The following is a 19,888-nucleotide window of genomic DNA, read 5'->3' as shown; positions in this document are numbered from 1 at the left end:
CGAGCCCCATGTCAGGCTGTGTGCTGACAGCCCATAGCCTGGAGCCTGCTTTGAATTCTGTGTCTCCCTCTCTCTCTGCCCCTCCCCGCTTGTGTTTTGTCTCTCAAAAATAAATATTTAAAAAAATATTAAAAAAATAAGCTTGTATTTATTTCCCAAGACACTGCTAACTTATGAAAAACTAGTTTGTGATAAGAGGAACAATGGAGAAAAAAGAGGAAATAGACATAGTCAGTGTTCCCTTCCATCTTTGCCCTCATTCATATCCTTCTATTCCACTGTTAGCTCTGATGTTGGTACCATCTCCAGAACATCTACCAATGGCTAACTGGTCTGTCTGAATGGAAGAAATGTTTTTTTTCCTCCCTCCTTTTATTATGAACAAAACTTGAGGGATTGAAGGAATAGATTTGCACATTTTGTTTGAGATTTTCTGATGAGTTGGGAAGAGAATGTGACTCAAGTCAAAATATCCTCCCAGGGTGGACGCTGTGTCTGCATTACATTACATTACATTACATTACATTACATTACAACTGGGGCAAAGAAGGAAGTAGATGAGTCAGGAGAAAGAATATACAGAAGATGCTATTGATGTGATTGGTGCTTTGTCCATGTCACTTTACAGAACTGTGTACCTACTCTTCGCCCCTTATGCATGTTAGCTACTCATCACTCACATTTGCTGCTTACTTCAGGTTATTATTCTCAAGTCAATTGGAACTGCTTCACGAAGATTATGGCCCCTGCTCCCCAGGAAGCAGACCACAGGCAAATACCAACTCTTTCCTTCCTAAAGCTAAACTCCAGCTGGAACTATGTCCTTGATTATCTCCTTGCCATGCCTACCCTTTTATTTTCTCTTGCTCCTTGATCAACAAATAGTAAACAATTCCCAAGAAAAAGACTTCTCTGAATCTGTAGTGAAGGTACCTAGAATGCCTGAATGTTACCTTCATATATCATGAATATTATGGGGTAGGAATAGGACTTAAAAACTGCATGACGCCAGAGCTGAGATCCATTGCCAGGTAAGGCCAGAGGAAAATATTTTAACTTAAAAAAGTTAGATATTTTTACTAATGAAGCTGTCCCAATATCTTCAAAACACATAGTCTCATGAAGATTGAGCTCTGTGACCCACAAGAGACAGGCACTGATGGTGTGACCTTTGTCAGGAAACACTACATCAAAGAAAGGCTTTCACTACCTGAGATGGGAAGTCTTCCCAAATCAGAGAGATTATGCCTCTGGGATTCTGTACTTCACAGGCAGTATTGCAGGGAATATGAAAGGAATGAATAAGGTTTGGAAAACACATGCAGAGCAGAGCCATAATGGCCACTTAAGGAAATGGTGTCCCGCCCACTTCCTCCCAGTGCCCCCAAACCTGGCTGTTTGGAGTGTTGGTTGATAAGGGCTAATAGCTGCTCCCATTCTCCAATGACTTGTCCTATGCCTCATGTTGGAAAGTTATCCTGACTGGGGTGTCTTGTAGCAAATGACTTCCATCTGTTCTAGAGAAAGTGGTGCTTCCAGAAATAGTTACACACACGCAATATGAAGTTCTGTGGATGAGAGGGTAAATTTTCCTACTGATGAAACAGAGAGAATGCTGGAATTCTTGTTGCTTGTCTTACGTTCTCATTATGTTACCTCATTTTCAGCTCAAAATATGGTTTTCCAAATCAAGTCACCCTTAAGTTTGCACTTGGCAAAGAGTTTTCAGGGAAAGGGAATTCAGACTCAAATCATTCTCAGAGACTGACTCCTACTAATTGTGACTTCTCAGATCCTACTGACTTTGAGAAAGACTTATGGGCTGAGGAGAGTTCAAGAGGAACTTAACTGAATCTGAAATGTCAGAAGCTAAATTGTGACCTGGTTCACTACATTGCACCCGTTCACCACATTGCACCCGTTCTCATTTTAATTTCTCGCAGTTGGGCTAGACTCCAGGACAAATTTAGGAGACAAGGCTAAGACAAGATAAGAGAGCTCATCAGATCCTTATCCATGCCAGAATGTGACTACAGCCCTTTCTACCCAAGTACAAATTATCAGAGGAAGTTAAGGATGGAAAGAACACCTTCTCCATCTCCACTACTTCAGTTCATTATTATTTATTATTATTACTATTCATTATTACTTAAAGTAAAATTTATTTTAAGTAAAATTCCTTATTACTTAAAGTAAAAGAAGATTTTTTTTATTTGACTTATATTCCGAAGGCAAGAACTATTATCTCTGGATAAGACTTACTAAGAGAAAGATAAAAAGCCTACTGTTTCAAAGAATTCATCAGTAACTGCGCTCATTTGTGAAATGATATCACTTTAAGAACGCACGTGTGAAGGGCGCCTAAGTGGCTCAATTGGTTTAGCATCCAACTTTGGCTCAGGTCATGATCTCGCAGTTGGTCAGTTCGAGCCCCACATCCCACTCTGTGCTGACAGCCCAGAGCCTAGAGCCTGCTTCGGATTCTGTGTCTGCCTTTCTCTCTCTGTCTCTTCCCCACTTATGCTCACTCTCTCTCTCTCTCTAAAAGAAAAAAAATAATAAACATAAAAAAAGAATACATGTGTGAAATACTGTATAATAAGTCATCTCATTTGAAACCAAGGGGAGGTAATTGTCGGGGAATTATCAAACTTCACTTAAATGTCATGAAATTCCTTGTTCCTGGATTCAGGAATGACAAAGGCAAATGCAGTTTTGTTGGTATCTTCTCTGTTCAGGTAGAGATCAGAAAGGACAAAGGTGATTTGACAGCACGACTTCCATCTGAAGAAGAAGCTATAATAGAAGAAGCTATAATCCTGCTTTCTGTCTGTAGCAAAAATGTGGGGTTACAGGACACAGCTCTGTGGGTCCTCCTACTTCCCCAGAGGAGGCCAGGAGAACATATCTCAGAAGCCTAATTATTCAGCAGCCAAAGGGACCCTGGGGAAGCGTTTTCCTATACAAATAACTTACCAATTAGTCCTAATAGCACTCTTCAAAGATAACATTTGCATCAGGTTCTATATGAAGACCACAGTTGCCTCTGCCCTTAATTCCTGGTGCCCCAGGTAAGGCTGGGGTGACCATGAGAGAATGAGAGGGAGAGAATAGGGAAGAAAATAAAGATTCCTCTTCTTGGAATACTCTTCCTTCAAGTAGATGTTACAAGATGGTGAATAGAGAACTGAGGAAAGCTATGTGTATCCATGGATTGTGTCCAGTGTAACAGATTCTAACAGAAATGTTCCCTAAAAAGAAAAACTCCCTAGAAAATACTGACTCTCTGAGATATGCAGTGCTTTTTTTGTTTTGTCTTGTTTTATTTTTAAATCGTGGGTGCATATACGCATAATCGAGAGATCCAGGTTGCTACCTAGACCTTTTTGGTAGCCCAGGGTTATCAATATTATTTTTCCTACAACAGGAATATTCTTTGGAAGAGGTGGGAAGAGGAAGAGGCTGCTGTTGGGAGTACAGGTGCAGGGCAGGGCCATCATGACATACACAGGTTCTGACATCACATCTTTTCCTCCTCTTCATGCTATTCTCTACATTCAGTTTTCTTTCTCTCATATCTCCCTATGTTGCCTTTCTGTCCTCCCCTTCCTCTTCTTTGTGCTTTTTGCCTTCAGCAATTTGATGAAGTCTCAGTTATAGGACAAAACTCTGTGTGTGTGTTCTTACCTCTATGCCTAACCTTAAGAATTGCCATTCCTTTAAGATTTGGGGTGGTCACAGTGTAAGAGCTCCACTGGGGGTAAGACCCAGTCAGGACTGGTCAGGAATATCCACCTTTGAGAAAATATTAGAGTTTGGAGGGCCTGAGGGTGACCACATATGCAGGGTGTTGGTGAGTTATTGGTCACTCTTAATTGGACATTTGTTTGGTAAAGGCTGTGCTTCGATCAATCAGCTTACACGTTAGCCAATTAGTATATCAGTAAGTAGTATTTGGAAGTCAATGTCAATACATAACTCAGTTTAATGTCAGCTTACCAGCCAGTTGTTGCATCACTGTGTTACAAATAAGACTACTAAAATTTCATTAATGACCGGATAATCTATGTCAAAATGTGTCTTTGCCTCCAGGAAGGCTGATGCATTCCCATAGCAGTCAATAAAGAAAGCAACGTTAGCACTGGATTGAAAATACATCCATGTTTCAATTGGGTGAGTTAATTAGAGCCCCTAGGTCTGAGACGCTAGTAATATGATGTAAAAGACAAAACATTTTGCATTAAGTTTTGCGCAGGAGCCTGAGTGATGCAGAAGAGACATATGGGACTTAGCTACAGGGAGAGAGCAAAGTGAGGAATAAGATTTAAACACACACACACACACAAACTGTAAGGGACATAAGAAGGAGGGAATAGGAAGATGACAGGATGGAGATTACATCCAGCTGAATGTTAGGTGCAAGTGCAAGAGAGGCAGAAATCACCAGATGTGCCCAACCACAGCCAAATGAAATGAACTGAACCACGTATATGAGTGGAAAAGTAACTGTGTAATGTTAGCCACTGAGGCTGTATAGGACTTTGCCACGGGGCAATTTGTTTTAGATTGTCTAATTGACACATTAACTTTCATAGATTTTATATATTAGTTTAATAATTAATGCTACTGTTTTCATTTTCGATCGCTGTGCAGCAAATTCCCACAAACAGCTGCTTAACACAAGACTTGTTTATAATACCACAGTCCTGTAGGTCACAGTCTGGTAGGCTTGCCTGGGTCTCTGTTAGGGTGTCATGAAGCTATAGTCAAGGCAGTGGCCGGGCTGGGGTCTTGTATGAAGGTTCTAGGGAAGAATCCACTTCCAAACTAATTCATGTTGTTGGCAGAATATATTGCCTTATGGCGATAAGTCTGATGTCCCTAATTTTTTACAGGCTGTCAGCTGGGATCTCTCTCTGCTCCTAGAAGCTGCCTGAATTCCTCCCTATGTGGTCCCTTACATCTTCCAACTAGCAACTATCTGTCACATTCTTCTCAAACTTTGAAATACTTGGGTTTTCATTCCACCACTAGTCTGTGAAAAATCTTTGCTTTTAAGGGTATGATTAGATTAGGTCCACCCTGCATCTTCTTTTAATAATAGCTTATTTCATTTTAATGACCTAATATGATTACCTCAGGTAGAATTTAGGAATTGAAAAGAAATAGTCACTTCTAAGTTTCCATCTGTTGTCTTCAGCACCAAAAGCAATGCTTCCTTGAAGCAAAAAGTTTAGTAATATAACAGTCCCATGGGGTTAGGAGGTACCTGGACAAGCTTCAGGCACCCCTCTCAGGGGTTTCCTGAGTGAGTTGGTCCTGTGTGGTTGCATAATATACTTACCCACACAAATTATTATAGTGTGAGCTATAATTCAAGTATGTAAGGTATTATCGAGACAGAGCTTATTTTTGTGACAAGACCATGAGGTTTGTGTCCTTAATGCCAAGTCAAGTCCCTCATATAGGTAGGTATCACCAATTCCTATTTGGAGAATCAGTGGACACATATTGTGAATGGTGGATCCAAAATGAAAAGACTGACTTCTTTCCTACAGTATAAAATATGTTCACCATAGAGAGGAGAATAAACTAGATGACAGAGACAGAGATGGACAAAGATACAGATATAGATGGACTGTATTTTAGAAATGGTGGATTAAATACAATGTAGTATTAAAATTACTTTTGACTTTTTCCTTTTTATTCTTTTAAAATTTTTTTTTGTTTATTTATTTTTGAGACAGAGAGAGACTGAGCATGAACAGGGGAGGGGCAGAGAGAGAGGGAGACACAGAATCTGAAACAGGCTCCAGGCTCTGAGCCATCAGCCCAGAGCCCGAAGTGGGGCTCAAACTCATGGACGGCGAGATCATGACCTGAGCTGAAGTCAGACACTTAACCGACTGAGCCACCCAGGCGCCCCTTTTTTTATTCTTTTTAATGTGGCTACTAGAATATGTAAAATCACACATATGGCTCAAATTATATTCCTACTGCACAGGGTTGGTCTAGAGAGAGCTGTTTTGTTTCTTCTCAGGGATCCACCATGTGGTCCAACATCAGTGCTGCCCCTTTTCTACTGACTGGCTTTCCAGGTCTGGGGATATTTCGTCCTTGGATTTCCATCTCTTTCTTTGTCATTTATGTCTCCATACTCCTTGGCAATGGCACCATCCTCTACCTTATCAGAGAAGACCACACTCTCCACCAGCCGATGTACTACTTTGTGGCTCTGTTGGCAGCCACAGATCTTGGAGTGACTTTGACAACAATGCCCACCGTGCTTGGTGTTCTGTGGCTTGGTCACAGGGCAATCAGCCAAGGAGCCTGCTACTTTCAGGCCTATCTAATCCATTCACTCTCTATTGTGGAGTCTGGAGTCTTGCTTGTTATGGCCTATGATCGTTTCATTGCCATCCACAGTCCCCTGAGATACACCTCCATCCTCACCAATGCTAGGGTGGTGAAGATAGGTCTGGGGGTTCTAATGAGGGGATTTATACTTATTGTGCCCGTAATCATCACCCTCTCTGGATTTCCCTACTGTGGATCCCATGTTCTCTCTCATGCTTTCTGCCTACACCAGGATGTGATCAAACTGGCCTGTGCTGACATCACCTTCAATAGACTCTATCCTATAGTGCTGGTCTCATTAACGGGCTTCTTGGACTCTGTGCTTATCCTGATCTCTTATATTCTAATCCTTAATACTGTCATGGGGATTGCCTCAGGTAAGGAGCAGGCTAAGGCTCTAAACACTTGTGTCTCCCATATTAGCTGTGTTCTGGTTTTTTATGTCACTGTTACTGGGTTGACCCTTATTCATCGATTTGGGAAATATGTGCCACATGTAGTTCATATTATCATGAGCTATATTTATTTCCTCTTCCCCCCATTTATGAATCCAATCATCTATAGTATTAAGACCAAGCAGATAAGGAATGGCATCAATCGCCTTCTCTCTTTGCATAGAATTTGATTCTGATCTATTTACCTTGGAGTCTGTCCCCACTGTGGGATGTGTTTCTTGGGAGCATGGACTATACAAAGCCAATGTGGCTCACAGTCAAAGGGACCGGCATTCCTGGCATTTAAATGACACAGGCTCATCACGCTGATTCTTCACCCCTTGCCCCCATCATACTCCCAGGGACATTGACCTTAGTCCTGGTGCTTTGTTTGGTAGGTTGGTTTGCTGTATACTGTCATTTTTTAGTCTGTCAGAATTATTTGTCTTCATGGTTAACTGAGGTCAATGATATTTGAAACGGCTGCAGAGTCTATATGATCATAGGGGAATAAAATAGCTTGAAAGAGTTTCCCAACACTTTGTGGAAAACAGTTAAAAATTTCTTGTGTGCTTGAGAGTGCATCAGAGATGACAGAGGGTCTTAGAAAACCCTAACGGTACTGCATGGCACTAAAGTGGATCAGAAGGAAATTAGAATAAGATATTCAGACCAAGAGAGGTCTTGCCACCAAAACAACCCATGGCCAAACAAGCGCTTGGATTCCAGCAGTGTCAGCATAGCTAGATGCCCACCATGGATTAATGAGAAGGCTCTGAGTTGATAATATGTGGTGTCTTCAAACTTATGGGCTGACGAATTCAAACCACTGCAATAAAATAAAGTTCCATTTCTTGGACACCTGAAGTTTTGTTCTGTGATATGCACTTCAGAACCTCAACATATGCCTAATGAAAAAGGGATACTAGTCAAGGAAGCATTCCAATATGTATGCAGGGGCAACATTTTGTCTTTTTTTTTTTTTTTTTCTGGATTGAGTGGATGGTAGTGAAATGAACTATTTTCAGGAAATATTGTAATTTTCCAGATTTAAAACACTTAAGATATTTAAGGAAAGCTCTTCCAGGGCTTCCCAGGCATTTTATTCCATACAGGGGTAAACATGATGAGAATCTGTCCATGAGCGATACAGGAAGAGAAGCTATATTTTATTAGTTCATCATGAGGTAAAGAGGGCTAGGGAGAATGGTGTACATTCAGCAAAATTATAGAAAATTGTGTTGGCAAATAAAATGCTAATGTATTCAATCAATAATTAGTCCATGACATACATTTATTTGTTTATTTATTTATTTATTTATTTATTTACTGGAAAAGGAATTGTCAGGATCCCCAGAGTAATTTCCTGTAACCAACAGATTATCTTGTAAAATAATTTATTTCTCCCTTGAAGATGGCTATTTATAAAATAACCTTCGAAAAATCATTGACTTAGGGGCACTTGGGTGGTTCAGTCACTTAAGTGTCCAACTCTTTTTTTTTTTTTAATTTTTTTTTTAATGTTTATTTATTTTTGAGACAGAGAGAGACAGAGCATGAACAGGGGAGGGGCAGAGAGAGAGGGAGACAGAATCTGAAACAGGCTCCAGGCTCTGAGCTGTCAGCACAGAGCCCGACACGGGGCTCGAACTCACGGACCGTGCGATCATGACCTGAGCCGAAGTCGGACGCTGAACCCACCGAGCCACCCAGGCGCCCCTAGTGTTTAACTCTTGATTTCAGCTCAGGTCATCATCTCACAGTCATGGGATCAAGCCTTGCCTTGGGCTTTGTGTTGACCGTGGCAGAGCCTGCTTGAGATTCTCTCTCTCCCTCTCTCTCTGCCCCTTCTCTGTGTGTGCTCTGTCTTTAAATAAATAAATAAACAACAAAAAAGAAAATCATTGATTTAGACCTTCTATCATTGTTTGCTCTCCTTTTTAAAATTTCTTTAATGTTTATTTATTCTTGAGGGACACAGAGATAGAGTGTGAGTGGGGGAGGAGTAGAGAGAGAGGGAGACCCAGAATCTGAAGAAGCTCCAGGCTCCGAGCTGTCAGCACAGAGCCTGACATGGGGCTTGAACTCACAAGCTCTGAGATCATGACCTGAGCTCAAGTCGGATGCTTAGCTGACTGAGCCACCCAGGCATCCCAGTTTGCTCTCATTCTTAATTCACCTAGCTTTTTTCTTCATTTTAACTAGGTTTTTCCCATTAATTCTATGAAAGAGAAAAGAATAATAAGTCTGTGTAGTCCAAGCAGTTCAAAAATTAAAAATAAAAAATATAAAACAAGAATTTAAAAGCAAGGGAAAAGATACATTTAAAAAAATCAAGACAATGGTGACATAAATAAGTCTAACATAATAAGTATCTCTAATAGAGTGATGCCTAGAAATGAATTCAAATAAAAACAATGAAACAGACAAAGTAATTCCATATTTATACACTATGTAAACAAGATGTAATAAGCATGATCTTTATTTTTATCATCTATCTAAGCAAACACATCTTAAAAATTTAACATTTCATAGAAATAGTTACCAATTTTACTTCACCTTATTATGTATAAAATTATATTCTAACTTTTACAATATATACTTGTTCTCAAACTTGCTCAGATAACATGGATGGAGTATATCTAGAGGTATGGAACACACTATTACATTTAAAAATGCTAAAACTGTAATCATGTAATACCTTTGAATTTAGTAAGTTTATTTATTTGCATCAGTTTATTCTTAGGAAGTATGGAAAATTTGTTGAAATTAAAAAAGCACAGTATGGCAGAAAGAATGTGGTCTTTGAAGAAAAAAGCACCTCTCCTCTTGCCTCCTTCACTTACAACCTTCGTGATCTTAAGTCATTTAATCTCTGAGCCTCATTATCTGTCAGTTAAGGATAACAAAATGCAGGCTATTGGCACTCATATGTCCTATTAATTTTATTAGTATTCTCTTAGTATTAGTATCAATAATTAATTATGTTAGTATTAATTACATTAGTTTGCTAAAGCCAAACATCTGAAAATTTTGACCTGTCAACACTCAAATAGGAAGGAAGAACAATTCAGCGAGTAGGAAATCATTAAATATATAATGATTCTTTCATATGATGAAATACATAGCTAATAAGAATAATAATTATATGTTTTAAATAGCTTTTGGAAATGATGCTCCTTCAAGCTTCTCCCTGGGTCACTCCCAATGTCATTTTCTCCTGGGACGACACAGGGTATCCAGTCCACTGACACTTTTATTTCTGATTCCTTCTTGTCTTCATTTGCCTTGACAACCTAGATGGTTTTATTTTCAGTTCTTTGGAGGCTCTTATATCACTATCCTATATGCTTTGTTTGTTTTTTTTTTTTTTTTGCTTGGGTTTATTTAATTTAATTTGATTAATCTATGTTTTTAATGTTTATCTATTTTTGAGAGACAGAGAGAGACAGAGCATGAGCAGGGGAGGGGCAGAGAGAGAAACACAGAATCCAAAGCAGGCTCCAGGCTGTGAGCTGTCAGCACAGAGTCTGACTTGGGGCTTGAACTCATGAACTGTGAGATCATGACCTGAACTAAAGTCAGAAGCTTAACTGACTGAGCCACATAGGTGTCCCTGTTTGGATTTATTTTAAATTGATCCTAGACATTTCATTCTTTTATACTCTTCTGAGAAAACTTAACAAAACAAAGCAGAATTAACCCTTATGTAGATCTGAACACTTTCCAGGACTTGTGCCAATATATATATAAGTTAACTTACACAGTTTTGACCATCATTCTTTACTAACATTCACGAAAACTGTTTCAACTACGTCCACCATCCCCATTTTACAGATGAGGAAGCTCCAGTGTTAAAGACACAGAACTTGTAAGAAGTAGCTTTGGGCTCATACCTACGCTCATACTTCAGGGCCCATGCTCTTAATCACTACTTCTAGTAACTTGAAACAGTTTCCAATCTGATCTGATTATTGATGATTCTAAGGTCCCTCCTCCTACTCTCATATTTGTTTTTTAAACTCAAGATGCACATTATAACTGCTTAGGAGACATTTTTACCTGACTGCTTATAGACACAGAAAGCCCTCAACTGAATGATTCTCTTCATTCTTTCTCCAAATCCAGTATGTAAAACAGTGCTTAGTGCCAAAGAGTCAAATAACAAATAACTGTTGATTACTAAATAAAGTCGATCTCTTCTGTGATCCCTATTTTAATATCTCCACCAAGATAAAATCAGAAATGCAGATACCATCTTTAACAATTCTCTCTCCTTAATCTACTGCCTTCAGTCACCAACCTCTCCTCTTTCTTTTAAAAAAAAATTCTTTTAATGTTTATTTATTTTTGAGAGAGAGAGAGAGAGAGAGAGAGACAGAGTATGAGCAGGGGAGCGGCAGAGAGAGAGGGAGACAGAATCTGAAGCAGGCTCCAGGCTTTGAGCTGTTAGCACAAAACCCAATGCAGAACTCAAACTCACAAACCATGAGTTCATGACCTGAGCCAAAGTCTGGCGCTTACCCTACTGAGCCACCCTGGCACCCCACCAACCTTTCCTCTTTCTAAGCCATACAATCCTTCTCCCTTCCACTTCTATGCAGCCCTACTGACAATACCTCATCACATCCACACCAACACTGTTTCTCTCCTGGATTATTGTAGTTGTATCCTACACTCTCCTCACTCACTCTTTCTCCTTTTCAATGTGTCCTTCATACTTTAACCAAAGTACAATTACAAGAGAGATTATCTGATCTTGACCCCTGCCCCTTTATTTCACATTCATTGCTCTCAGGGTGAAGTCACAACTCCTTACATGATTTGTAAGACCCTACATGATTAGAACCTGATGCACTGTAAGTGCAGAGCCCCATGTGGGGCTCAATCCCATGAACCGCATGATCGTGACCAGAAGCAGAGAGGGCTCAGGTGCAGGAGAAAACAATGGAGAGGAAAGATATGTGGACGTCAAAAGGAAATAATGAAGGGCTTCTTTCCCTCCCCTATATCCACTTAGAATCAAGTTATGCTCTCAGACTGAGCACTTTGGGCTGTTTCTATGGGTGTGTGTGTGTGTGTGTGTGTGTGTGTGTGTTGTTACAAGTCTAGGAATCCTGTTTACCTAGAAAAACATCATAACCTGAAAATCAGGTTGGTAGATTATCTATATCTTTTCATCATTATGGACCCTGTTGAAACATTAATTGGCAATACTTTGCATAACACCACACAGAGATCAAGTCCAGTTATACACTCTGCTGGTGTGTATTGTTAGATTCTTCAGGACAGAGACTGCACTTATATAATGATTTTCTCAGCATTCAACATAGGTACAGTCAATGATCATGTGGTGTGTGATTACTAATTCTGTGCACATTCAAAATACTCATCTTTCCACTCGTCCCAGATGATGCTAAGGAATGGTGCTTCTACTGGCTGTCTATACCTTCATATGTATGGTGCCCTTTGAGTGACAATTCATCAGATATTGATAAGACAGGTCCTCCAGAACCTTAGGAAGTCACTAAAGAAAATACATGTTCTGAGTTGGGAACTGCTGCTCAATTTCAAGACCATAGCTTTCCTATCTCTATCCAGTTCTTCTGCATCTGATGTAATTTTCTCAACATTTGTCAATAAATAAACCCATATGCAGACAAGCCATGATTTTGGAAATTTTGCTACATAATGTAGGCTTGGGAAGGTGCATGCAGTATGGTGCCAGCCCTGAGGAAACTGTCTATAGTGGCTTCAGTTTGATGACTATATCTTGTGCTCCTAGAACCCTCCCCCTAACCTACTCCTGGATAAGTATCAGAGTCCTCTTTTCATCCTGGGCAGATTTTCTCTTTATTCCAAAGGCTCAGGAACATGTCCTGCTTTTTAAGTTCTTAGAGCTATCACAGATTTCTCTATATCTTGTTATTTTTCTGACCCAAGCCTAGCTATTAAGAGAAATACAGTCTCCTTGTTTCTCAAACATTTTTCTGATCATAAAAATAGTAAGAACTTATGTCCTTGTTGGTCTTGGACATTTCATTATCCATCTTTGAGAAGACCTAATTAATTTTCAAGGAGAAGCTTGCAGTCTGGAAATACAGTTTAATCATTCTGAATTCCTTTCCTTAAATAAATTCAGGACTTTATGGGTTTTGTTTTTGTTTTTGTTGTTTTTTTTTTCCCCTGTAGAACAGGTATCTCTAATTTACTACCTCTCACAACTACCTTTCTCTGCCTCTTATATATTGGTTTCTCATCCCTGTTTTTAAACCTCAGCAAACTTTCAGGAGTAGAACATTGGTACAATAATAGTCATATAAACCTCTGTATGACTTTATGTGCTTTAATTTTAGGGAACACCTAGGGTTGGTGATTTCTATCTCAATGAGTACCATGCACACACAAATGTAACTTCAGAGCATTTTTTTATACAAGAGTTATGTTCTTTGTGAATTGTCCTGATTCTGATTTATTTCTGATACTAAGGACATTTTATGAGGAAGTATTCCACTTCTGAATTTTTGGTAAAGGAAGACTGCAGGATAAAATGTAATAGGTGCTTTATCTGGGGCTGTGTCCACCAAGAAAGTGGATGTAGTAGAAATGACTGACACCTTTAGGCTGTAGGAACATTGTAATGTGACCAGTCCCATGAGCAACAGCTCATCAGATATTAAGCGTCAACGAAACAGGAGCTAAGAGGTAAGAGGAGACATAGAGAAAGAATATGAACATTCAATTATGTCAAAATATTTTGGAAAAACAAGAGAACCAGTGAATTAAGGAGCTATGAAAAAAATGTATGAGGATATTTGGAAGGAACAAAGAAACCAGCCAGGTAGAAGAATCCAAAAGCACATGTTTCCAAAGATGGAATAAATATGAAATGTTGAGAGCAGTGATTTTCAGATATTACAGTGCACCTGAATCACTTAGGGATGGTGATCAAATGCAAATTTTGGTTTAGTGGGTTGGAGGTACAGTCAGTCTAAGGCCACATGTCTAACAAGTCCCTGTGCTTGTTAGTTGTGGCTGGTCTGTGGACCAAGCTTCTGGTAGTCAACCTCCAAAAAGGGATATCTGTTCAAGCAAGAAAGCAATCAGAAGTGATGGTGGTGGCTGTGTGTAAATGAAATGCGTGAACGTTTAATTTCAAAAACAAACAAAGCCAAGCTTTTCTGGAAAAAAAAAATGTATTTATCATGACTTTGAAAGATAAATGCAAAATCAAAGTTAAATGTGTCCAGAAACTTAGCAAACATAGCAAGAAAGCAACTAAGTAAGATTTTTGGCCACTTGTACTTACTTATCTTTTTGTTGTTGTTATACACTGTTACTGAAGGAAAATATTGAGCATACACACAATAGTAGGACCTGATATTGTAAGAAAAATGAATGAAAATGTTTCTTTTAATTTGAGAAAATTTTAACTAAAACCTATTTTTTTTTCTAATTAGAGACAGACTAACATTCCTTATCTAACTATAACCTGCAAACCTCCACTATTCATGTGGAGGAAAAGGAAAATACCTGTGGAGTTACATTTATCACACCAATTAATTACCTCCAAGTATGAAGATTGTGACTGAGGCTTCTGTAATAAAATACCACTAAAATGTCCAGGTTCCTGATTTAAAGGTTTCTAGAAAGTTGCTCTCCATCTGTGGACATACTATGTGGCCCAATATTAGAGCTGGCCCCTTTTGCTGACTGGCTCCCCAGGTCTGGAAGCTGCTCATCACTGGATCTCCATCCCCTTCTCTGCTGTCTACATCTCTGTGCTTCTTGGCAATGACACCATCCTCTGCCTCATCAAGGATGACCACAGCCTCTATGAACCCATGTATTATTTCCTTGCCATGCTGGCAGGCACAGATCTGATGGTGACATTGATCACGATGCCAACTGTGATGGGTGTCTTGTGGATGAATCACTGGAAGATGAGCCACAGAGCCTGCTTCCTGCAGGCCTACTTCATTCACTCCCTTTTCATCATGGAATCAGGTATCTTACTTGCCATGGCCTATGACCATTTTATTGCCGCCCACAATCCCTTGAAATACACTTCCATTCTCACCAATACTCGTGTTGTAACTTTAGGGATGGGAGCTTTTATGAGGGGTTTCATATCCATCATCCCTGTAATCCTGCAGCTTTTTCTCATTTCCATATTGCCACTCTCATGTTCTTTCCCATGCTTTCTGTCTTCATCAAGAAGTCATGAAACTGGCCTGTGCTGACATAACTTCCAATAGACTTTACTCTGTAAATTTGGTTCTTTTAACAATCTTCCTAGATTCTCTGATCACCCTTTTTTCCTATATCCTAATTCTTAAGACTGTCATGGGCATAGCCTCTGGTTAAGAGAGAACCAAGGCCCTCAATACTTGTATCTCCCACAATGGCTCTGTTCTCATCTTCTATGTCACTGTGGTTGGTCCGTCATTCATCCACAGGTTTGGGAAGAATGTGCCACCAGTGGTCCATGTAATAATGAGCTATTTCTATTTCCTCTTCCCTCCTTTAATGAATCCTGTCATCTATAGCATCAAGACCAAGCAAATTTAATATGGTTTTCTCTGTCTTCTATCCAAACATAGATTTGGAAGTTAAACTCTGAGGTGGGTGATTGCCCAGAGCAGATGGTAGGGATCTGACGTTTCTCTGAACAGAGGGCTGTGGAATTCCACTAAGTCTTAAAAGCCTCTATTTTTTTAAAGATACAATGCCGGGGCGCCTGGGTGGCGCAGTCGGTTGGGCGTCCGACTTCAGCCAGGTCACGATCTCGCGGTCCGTGAGTTCGAGCCCCGCGTCGGGCTCTGGGCTGTTGGCTCAGAGCCTGGAGCCTGTTTCCGATTCTGTGTCTCCCTCTCTCTCTGCCCCTCCCCCATTCATGCTCTGTCTCTCTCTGTCCCAAAAATAAATAAACGTTGGAAAAAAAAAAAAAAAGATACAATGCCATTTAGGAAGCTTATCAGCCCTTGAATTTATAGATTTGCCACTTGTTAAGTTTAGGAGTTGATTTGTTTCCTTGTCATTCTGTGTTCTTCTCTTTAAGTTCTAAGTAGAGGATAGAAAAAGTTTTAATCTGTCTGGAAAATTAAGTACAGTTCTGATATTGTGGTTTTTGTACATGCAATTAATTTTCATGTTAAAAAGCATCAACAATTTGTGGTAGCCATTTGCATGGCTTACTTTGGACTTCTCTGATCATTTCTTTTGTCATTTTCCTATTAGGGAGTTCATAATTTTGTAATTTATTTGTGGGAACTAATTATAAATGAACCTAGTGAGCCATTTATACTGCAAATATATCCCAGTTTCTATTTGTCTTTTTATGTATAGAATTTAAAATTTTATATACACAAATAACTTCATTTTTATTCACTTTATTGAGATTCCGGGGCCATATGATAAAGACCTCCTTGATTCCAGGTTTTTAAATATGTTTTCTCATTTTTTGCATAGTTTTTTTTTGTATATTCTGTTTTATAATAGGTTAATATTTGGAGAAAATTAAGAAGTTTAAATCAGTCCTCATTGATTCTGTTTTCAAGGTGGTAACAGTAATATTCAGTCATTTGTTTGGCTGATATTTTAAGGCATGAGACAGGAATGATGCTAAACAAAAATGGTTTAACTGCAAGGAAATCAATACAAAACATTGTCTGATCTAGATCCAACCCACTGCGGGGGGGGGGGGGGGTCAAAAGTCAAAGAAAGCCTAAATTTAAGATTATCTCTGTGACTAGTGAAAACATGTAAAGGAAGAATTATTTTGAGAGTGTGTGTCCCAAAAAGGATCACATCCAGACTGAGGTAAAGGAAAGGTTCCTTGAGGAGTGTGTCTTCAACTGAGACTTGAGGGTGGGTTAGAAATTAGCTTGTGAAAATAGACAGGAAATAGTATGTGAGGAGGCTGTCATTGGAATGGATCATGGAAACTTCTGGGAATGTGGCTAACTCAAAGAGAGCAATAGCTCTAGCGAGAGGGCAGACAGGGAAAAGGTCAAATCAGTAGCATCCTGTTGGCAATGGCTAGGATTTGGGTGTCTACTCAGAGAGTTACAAGAAGCTACTGAATATATCTAAGTGAGAGTGTGACATGATTTCAGTGATGTTTGCAACTTATATACTCAGGTATGATGTAGATTTCAGTAAGGCAAGAGGCGCACAAGAAAATAAAAAAGATACTGTGACAATTTCAGACAGGGAGAGATACCAGCAGTTAAAATTATTAAAGTGAAGATAAATTTAGTGGATAAATATAAGATATATTTAGGATCTAAAATTAGTAGAATTTTAGAAAAACATATGAAAGAAAAGTTTGGGAAGAAACAAATATAAAATCTGTGAGTGTCATTAACTCCCCAAATGATTGCTGATTCTGCATAAAATCCATCTTTGAAAAATATTGTGGGAATTTGAGGATGAGTAGGAATCCAAATAATGAAGTTTGACCTATTAAAACAACCAAAGGAAATATCTATGTTGTAGCACTGAGCTTTTAAGAGAGGACAGTAGGAGACACACAGAGAGAGAGAGGGAGACACAGAACATGAAACAGGCTCCAGGCTCTGAGCTGTCAGCACAGAGCCCCACAAGGGGCTCGAACCCATAAACTGTGAGATCATGACCTGAGCCGAAGTCGGACGCTCAACCGACTGAGCCACCCAGGTGCCCCAAAACAATTTTTTTTTCAACATTTATTTATTTTTTGGGACAGAGAGAGAGAGACAGAGCATGAATGGGGGAGGGGCAGAGAGAGAGGGAGACACAGAATCGGAAACAGGCTCCAGGCTCTGAGCCATAAGCTCAGAGCCTGACGCGGGGCTCGAACTCACGGACCGCGAGATCGTGACCTGGCTGAAGTCGGACGCTTAACCGACTGCGCCACCTAGGCGCCCCCCAAAACAATTTTTAATATGTGTATCTTTTTGCCTAATTGCAAATGATCACACTAAAAGGTAGGCCTGTATGAGCATTTGCTGAAAGGTAAGAAGATACAGGACAATAAAAACAAACCGAAGCAGTTGACACATAGAAGAAGCTCATAGAACACATGGGTCTTTGCATTCTCACCCAGGGAGAAAAAAAATGATAGCTCAGCATGTCTACCCAGTGATGTTCACTGGAGTGTGCCCAAGAAGAAAAATACGAGCCATTTCCAAATCAGTAGCCCAGACAAAATAATCAAGATGAGATAATACATAAGTTACGATAGGAAACAGTGGGTTAGAGATGGAGAATCAGATGCAGATACAAACATGAAAATCAAGAATTGATACCTCTGGGAGCAAACAGTAAGGATACATTAGAAAATGAAAAGTTTGTTTGTTTGGTTTTGTTTTTACAAGGGCTTAAATAAGTTACCATAGGGCTGGGGCATAGTTTCTCATATTTCTGGCCACAGATTTCTTTAGGGGACCACTGGAACTGAAAATGTTGACACTTAAATGCACCTGGAGATTAGCTCCTCGAGTTAGATTTTAAGAACAAGTGCAAAAAATCATTTTTTTCTAACTTTATTTTTTAATTTTTTATCATTTCATTATTTTTTCCTTTTTTTAAGTTTATTTTGAGAGAGGCAGAGCACGAGCAAGGGAGGAGCAGAGAGAAAGAGAGAGAGAGAGAGGTTGAATCCCAAGCAGTCAGCATAGGGCTTGATGTGGGGCTCAATCCCACAAACCATGAGACTGTGAAACTATGACCTGAGCTGAAATCAAGCATTGGAAGCTCAACTGAATGGGCCACGCAGGTGCCCTATTATTTTTTTCATCATGATAAGTGTACTCTTTAATCCCCACCCTCTATTACCCTCATCTTCCCACCCACCTCCCCTCTGGTAACCATCACTTTGTTCCTTATAGTTAAGAGCCCGTTTCTTCATTTCTCTCTTTTTTTTCCCTTTGCTCATTTGTTTAGTTTCTTAAATTCCATATAAGAATGAGATGATAGGGTATATGTCTTTATCCTACTGGCTTATTGCACTTAGGCTTATACTCTCTAGATCCATCCGTGTTGTTGCAAATGGAAAGATTTTATTCTTTTTTAATGGCTGAATAATATTCCACTGTGTATATATAAACCAGTTTGAGCGTCTGACATTGGCTCAGGTCATAATCTCATGGTTCCTGAGTTCGAGCCTTGCATCAGGCTGTCTGCTGTCAGTGCAAAACCTGCTTCAGATTCTCTGTCTCTTCAGATGCCCCTGTCTCTGCCCCTCCCCCTGTTCACTTTCTCTCTCTCTCTCTCTTTCAAAAATAAATAAATGTTAAAAAAAACTTTTTAAAAAAGGCTAAAAGTTTAACCATTATCATTCTTTTTGATACCGATACTTATGCCAATTTATCTTTAAGAATAAAGAAAACGGGGCATCTGGGTGGCTCAGTCAGTTAAGCGTTCAACTTCAGCTCGGGTCATGATCTCACAGTTCAAGAGTTTGAGCCCCATGTCAGGCTCTGTGCTGACAGCTTGGAGCCTGGAGCCTGCTTCGGATTCTGTGTCTCCCTCTCTCTCTTCCCCTCCCCTGCTCAACCTCTATCTCTCTGTCTCTGTCTCTCTCTCAAAAATAAACAAACAAAAAGAATAGAGAAAACTTATTAAAAAAATGGTATGCTATGGTAGATAGCGTGGCCTTTGATAAAACAGCAGCTTTACTCCTGTCTCCTTCTTTGACAATGTTTGTGACCTTGAGCTGATCACTGAATCTCTGAGCCATGGTTACGTCATTTAGCCATTAGGAATAACAAAATGCGCCTCCTAAGAGTTTTTCTCCAAGGATTTCAGAGAGTATATCATGCTACTGGCATGCATATGTATATGTATTTTAATTTTATCATATATAATAAATATAAGACAGTTTTTTATTACTATTAACATTATTGACATTAACAAAAATGAATAACAATATTTGGACAATTATTACTCAAAATTTAGGAAGAAGAATAATCAGAAAGTGGGAGATTATCAAATATGATTCTGTTATGTGATGCAGTATGTAGCTAATAAGAAGATTATTACAAAGAATGTGAAATATGTGAAAAATACCTTTGAAAATGATGACACTCCTTCCAGCTTTCCTCCTTTGATTA

General features: G+C 39.3%; 1 protein-coding gene and 1 pseudogene across 1 annotated transcript; both read left to right on the top strand.

The window, feature by feature from the left end:
- Nucleotides 1-6,049: 6,049 nt before the first annotated feature.
- On the top strand, nt 6,050-6,982 carry LOC123602500 (olfactory receptor 51B2-like). Its single transcript, XM_045486983.1, has one exon. It carries the CDS (start codon nt 6,050-6,052, stop codon nt 6,980-6,982), a length of 933 nt encoding a protein of 310 aa, XP_045342939.1.
- Nucleotides 6,983-14,468: 7,486 nt separating this feature from the next.
- Nucleotides 14,469-15,362, top strand: LOC123602499 (annotated as a pseudogene).
- Nucleotides 15,363-19,888: the final 4,526 nt, after the last annotated feature.

The sequence above is a fragment of the Leopardus geoffroyi genome, chromosome D1 (genome assembly GCF_018350155.1).
Source record: "Leopardus geoffroyi isolate Oge1 chromosome D1, O.geoffroyi_Oge1_pat1.0, whole genome shotgun sequence".
Classification (NCBI taxonomy): domain Eukaryota; kingdom Metazoa; phylum Chordata; class Mammalia; order Carnivora; family Felidae; genus Leopardus; species Leopardus geoffroyi.
The sequence above is the reverse complement of the archived record's forward strand: the minus strand, read 5'-3'. Positions and strand labels throughout refer to the sequence as shown.

Coding starts and splice junctions, on each gene's coding strand:
- LOC123602500 (XM_045486983.1), top strand. CDS start 6,050: ATGTGGTCCAACATCAGTGCTGCCCCTTTTCTACTGACTGGCTTTCCA.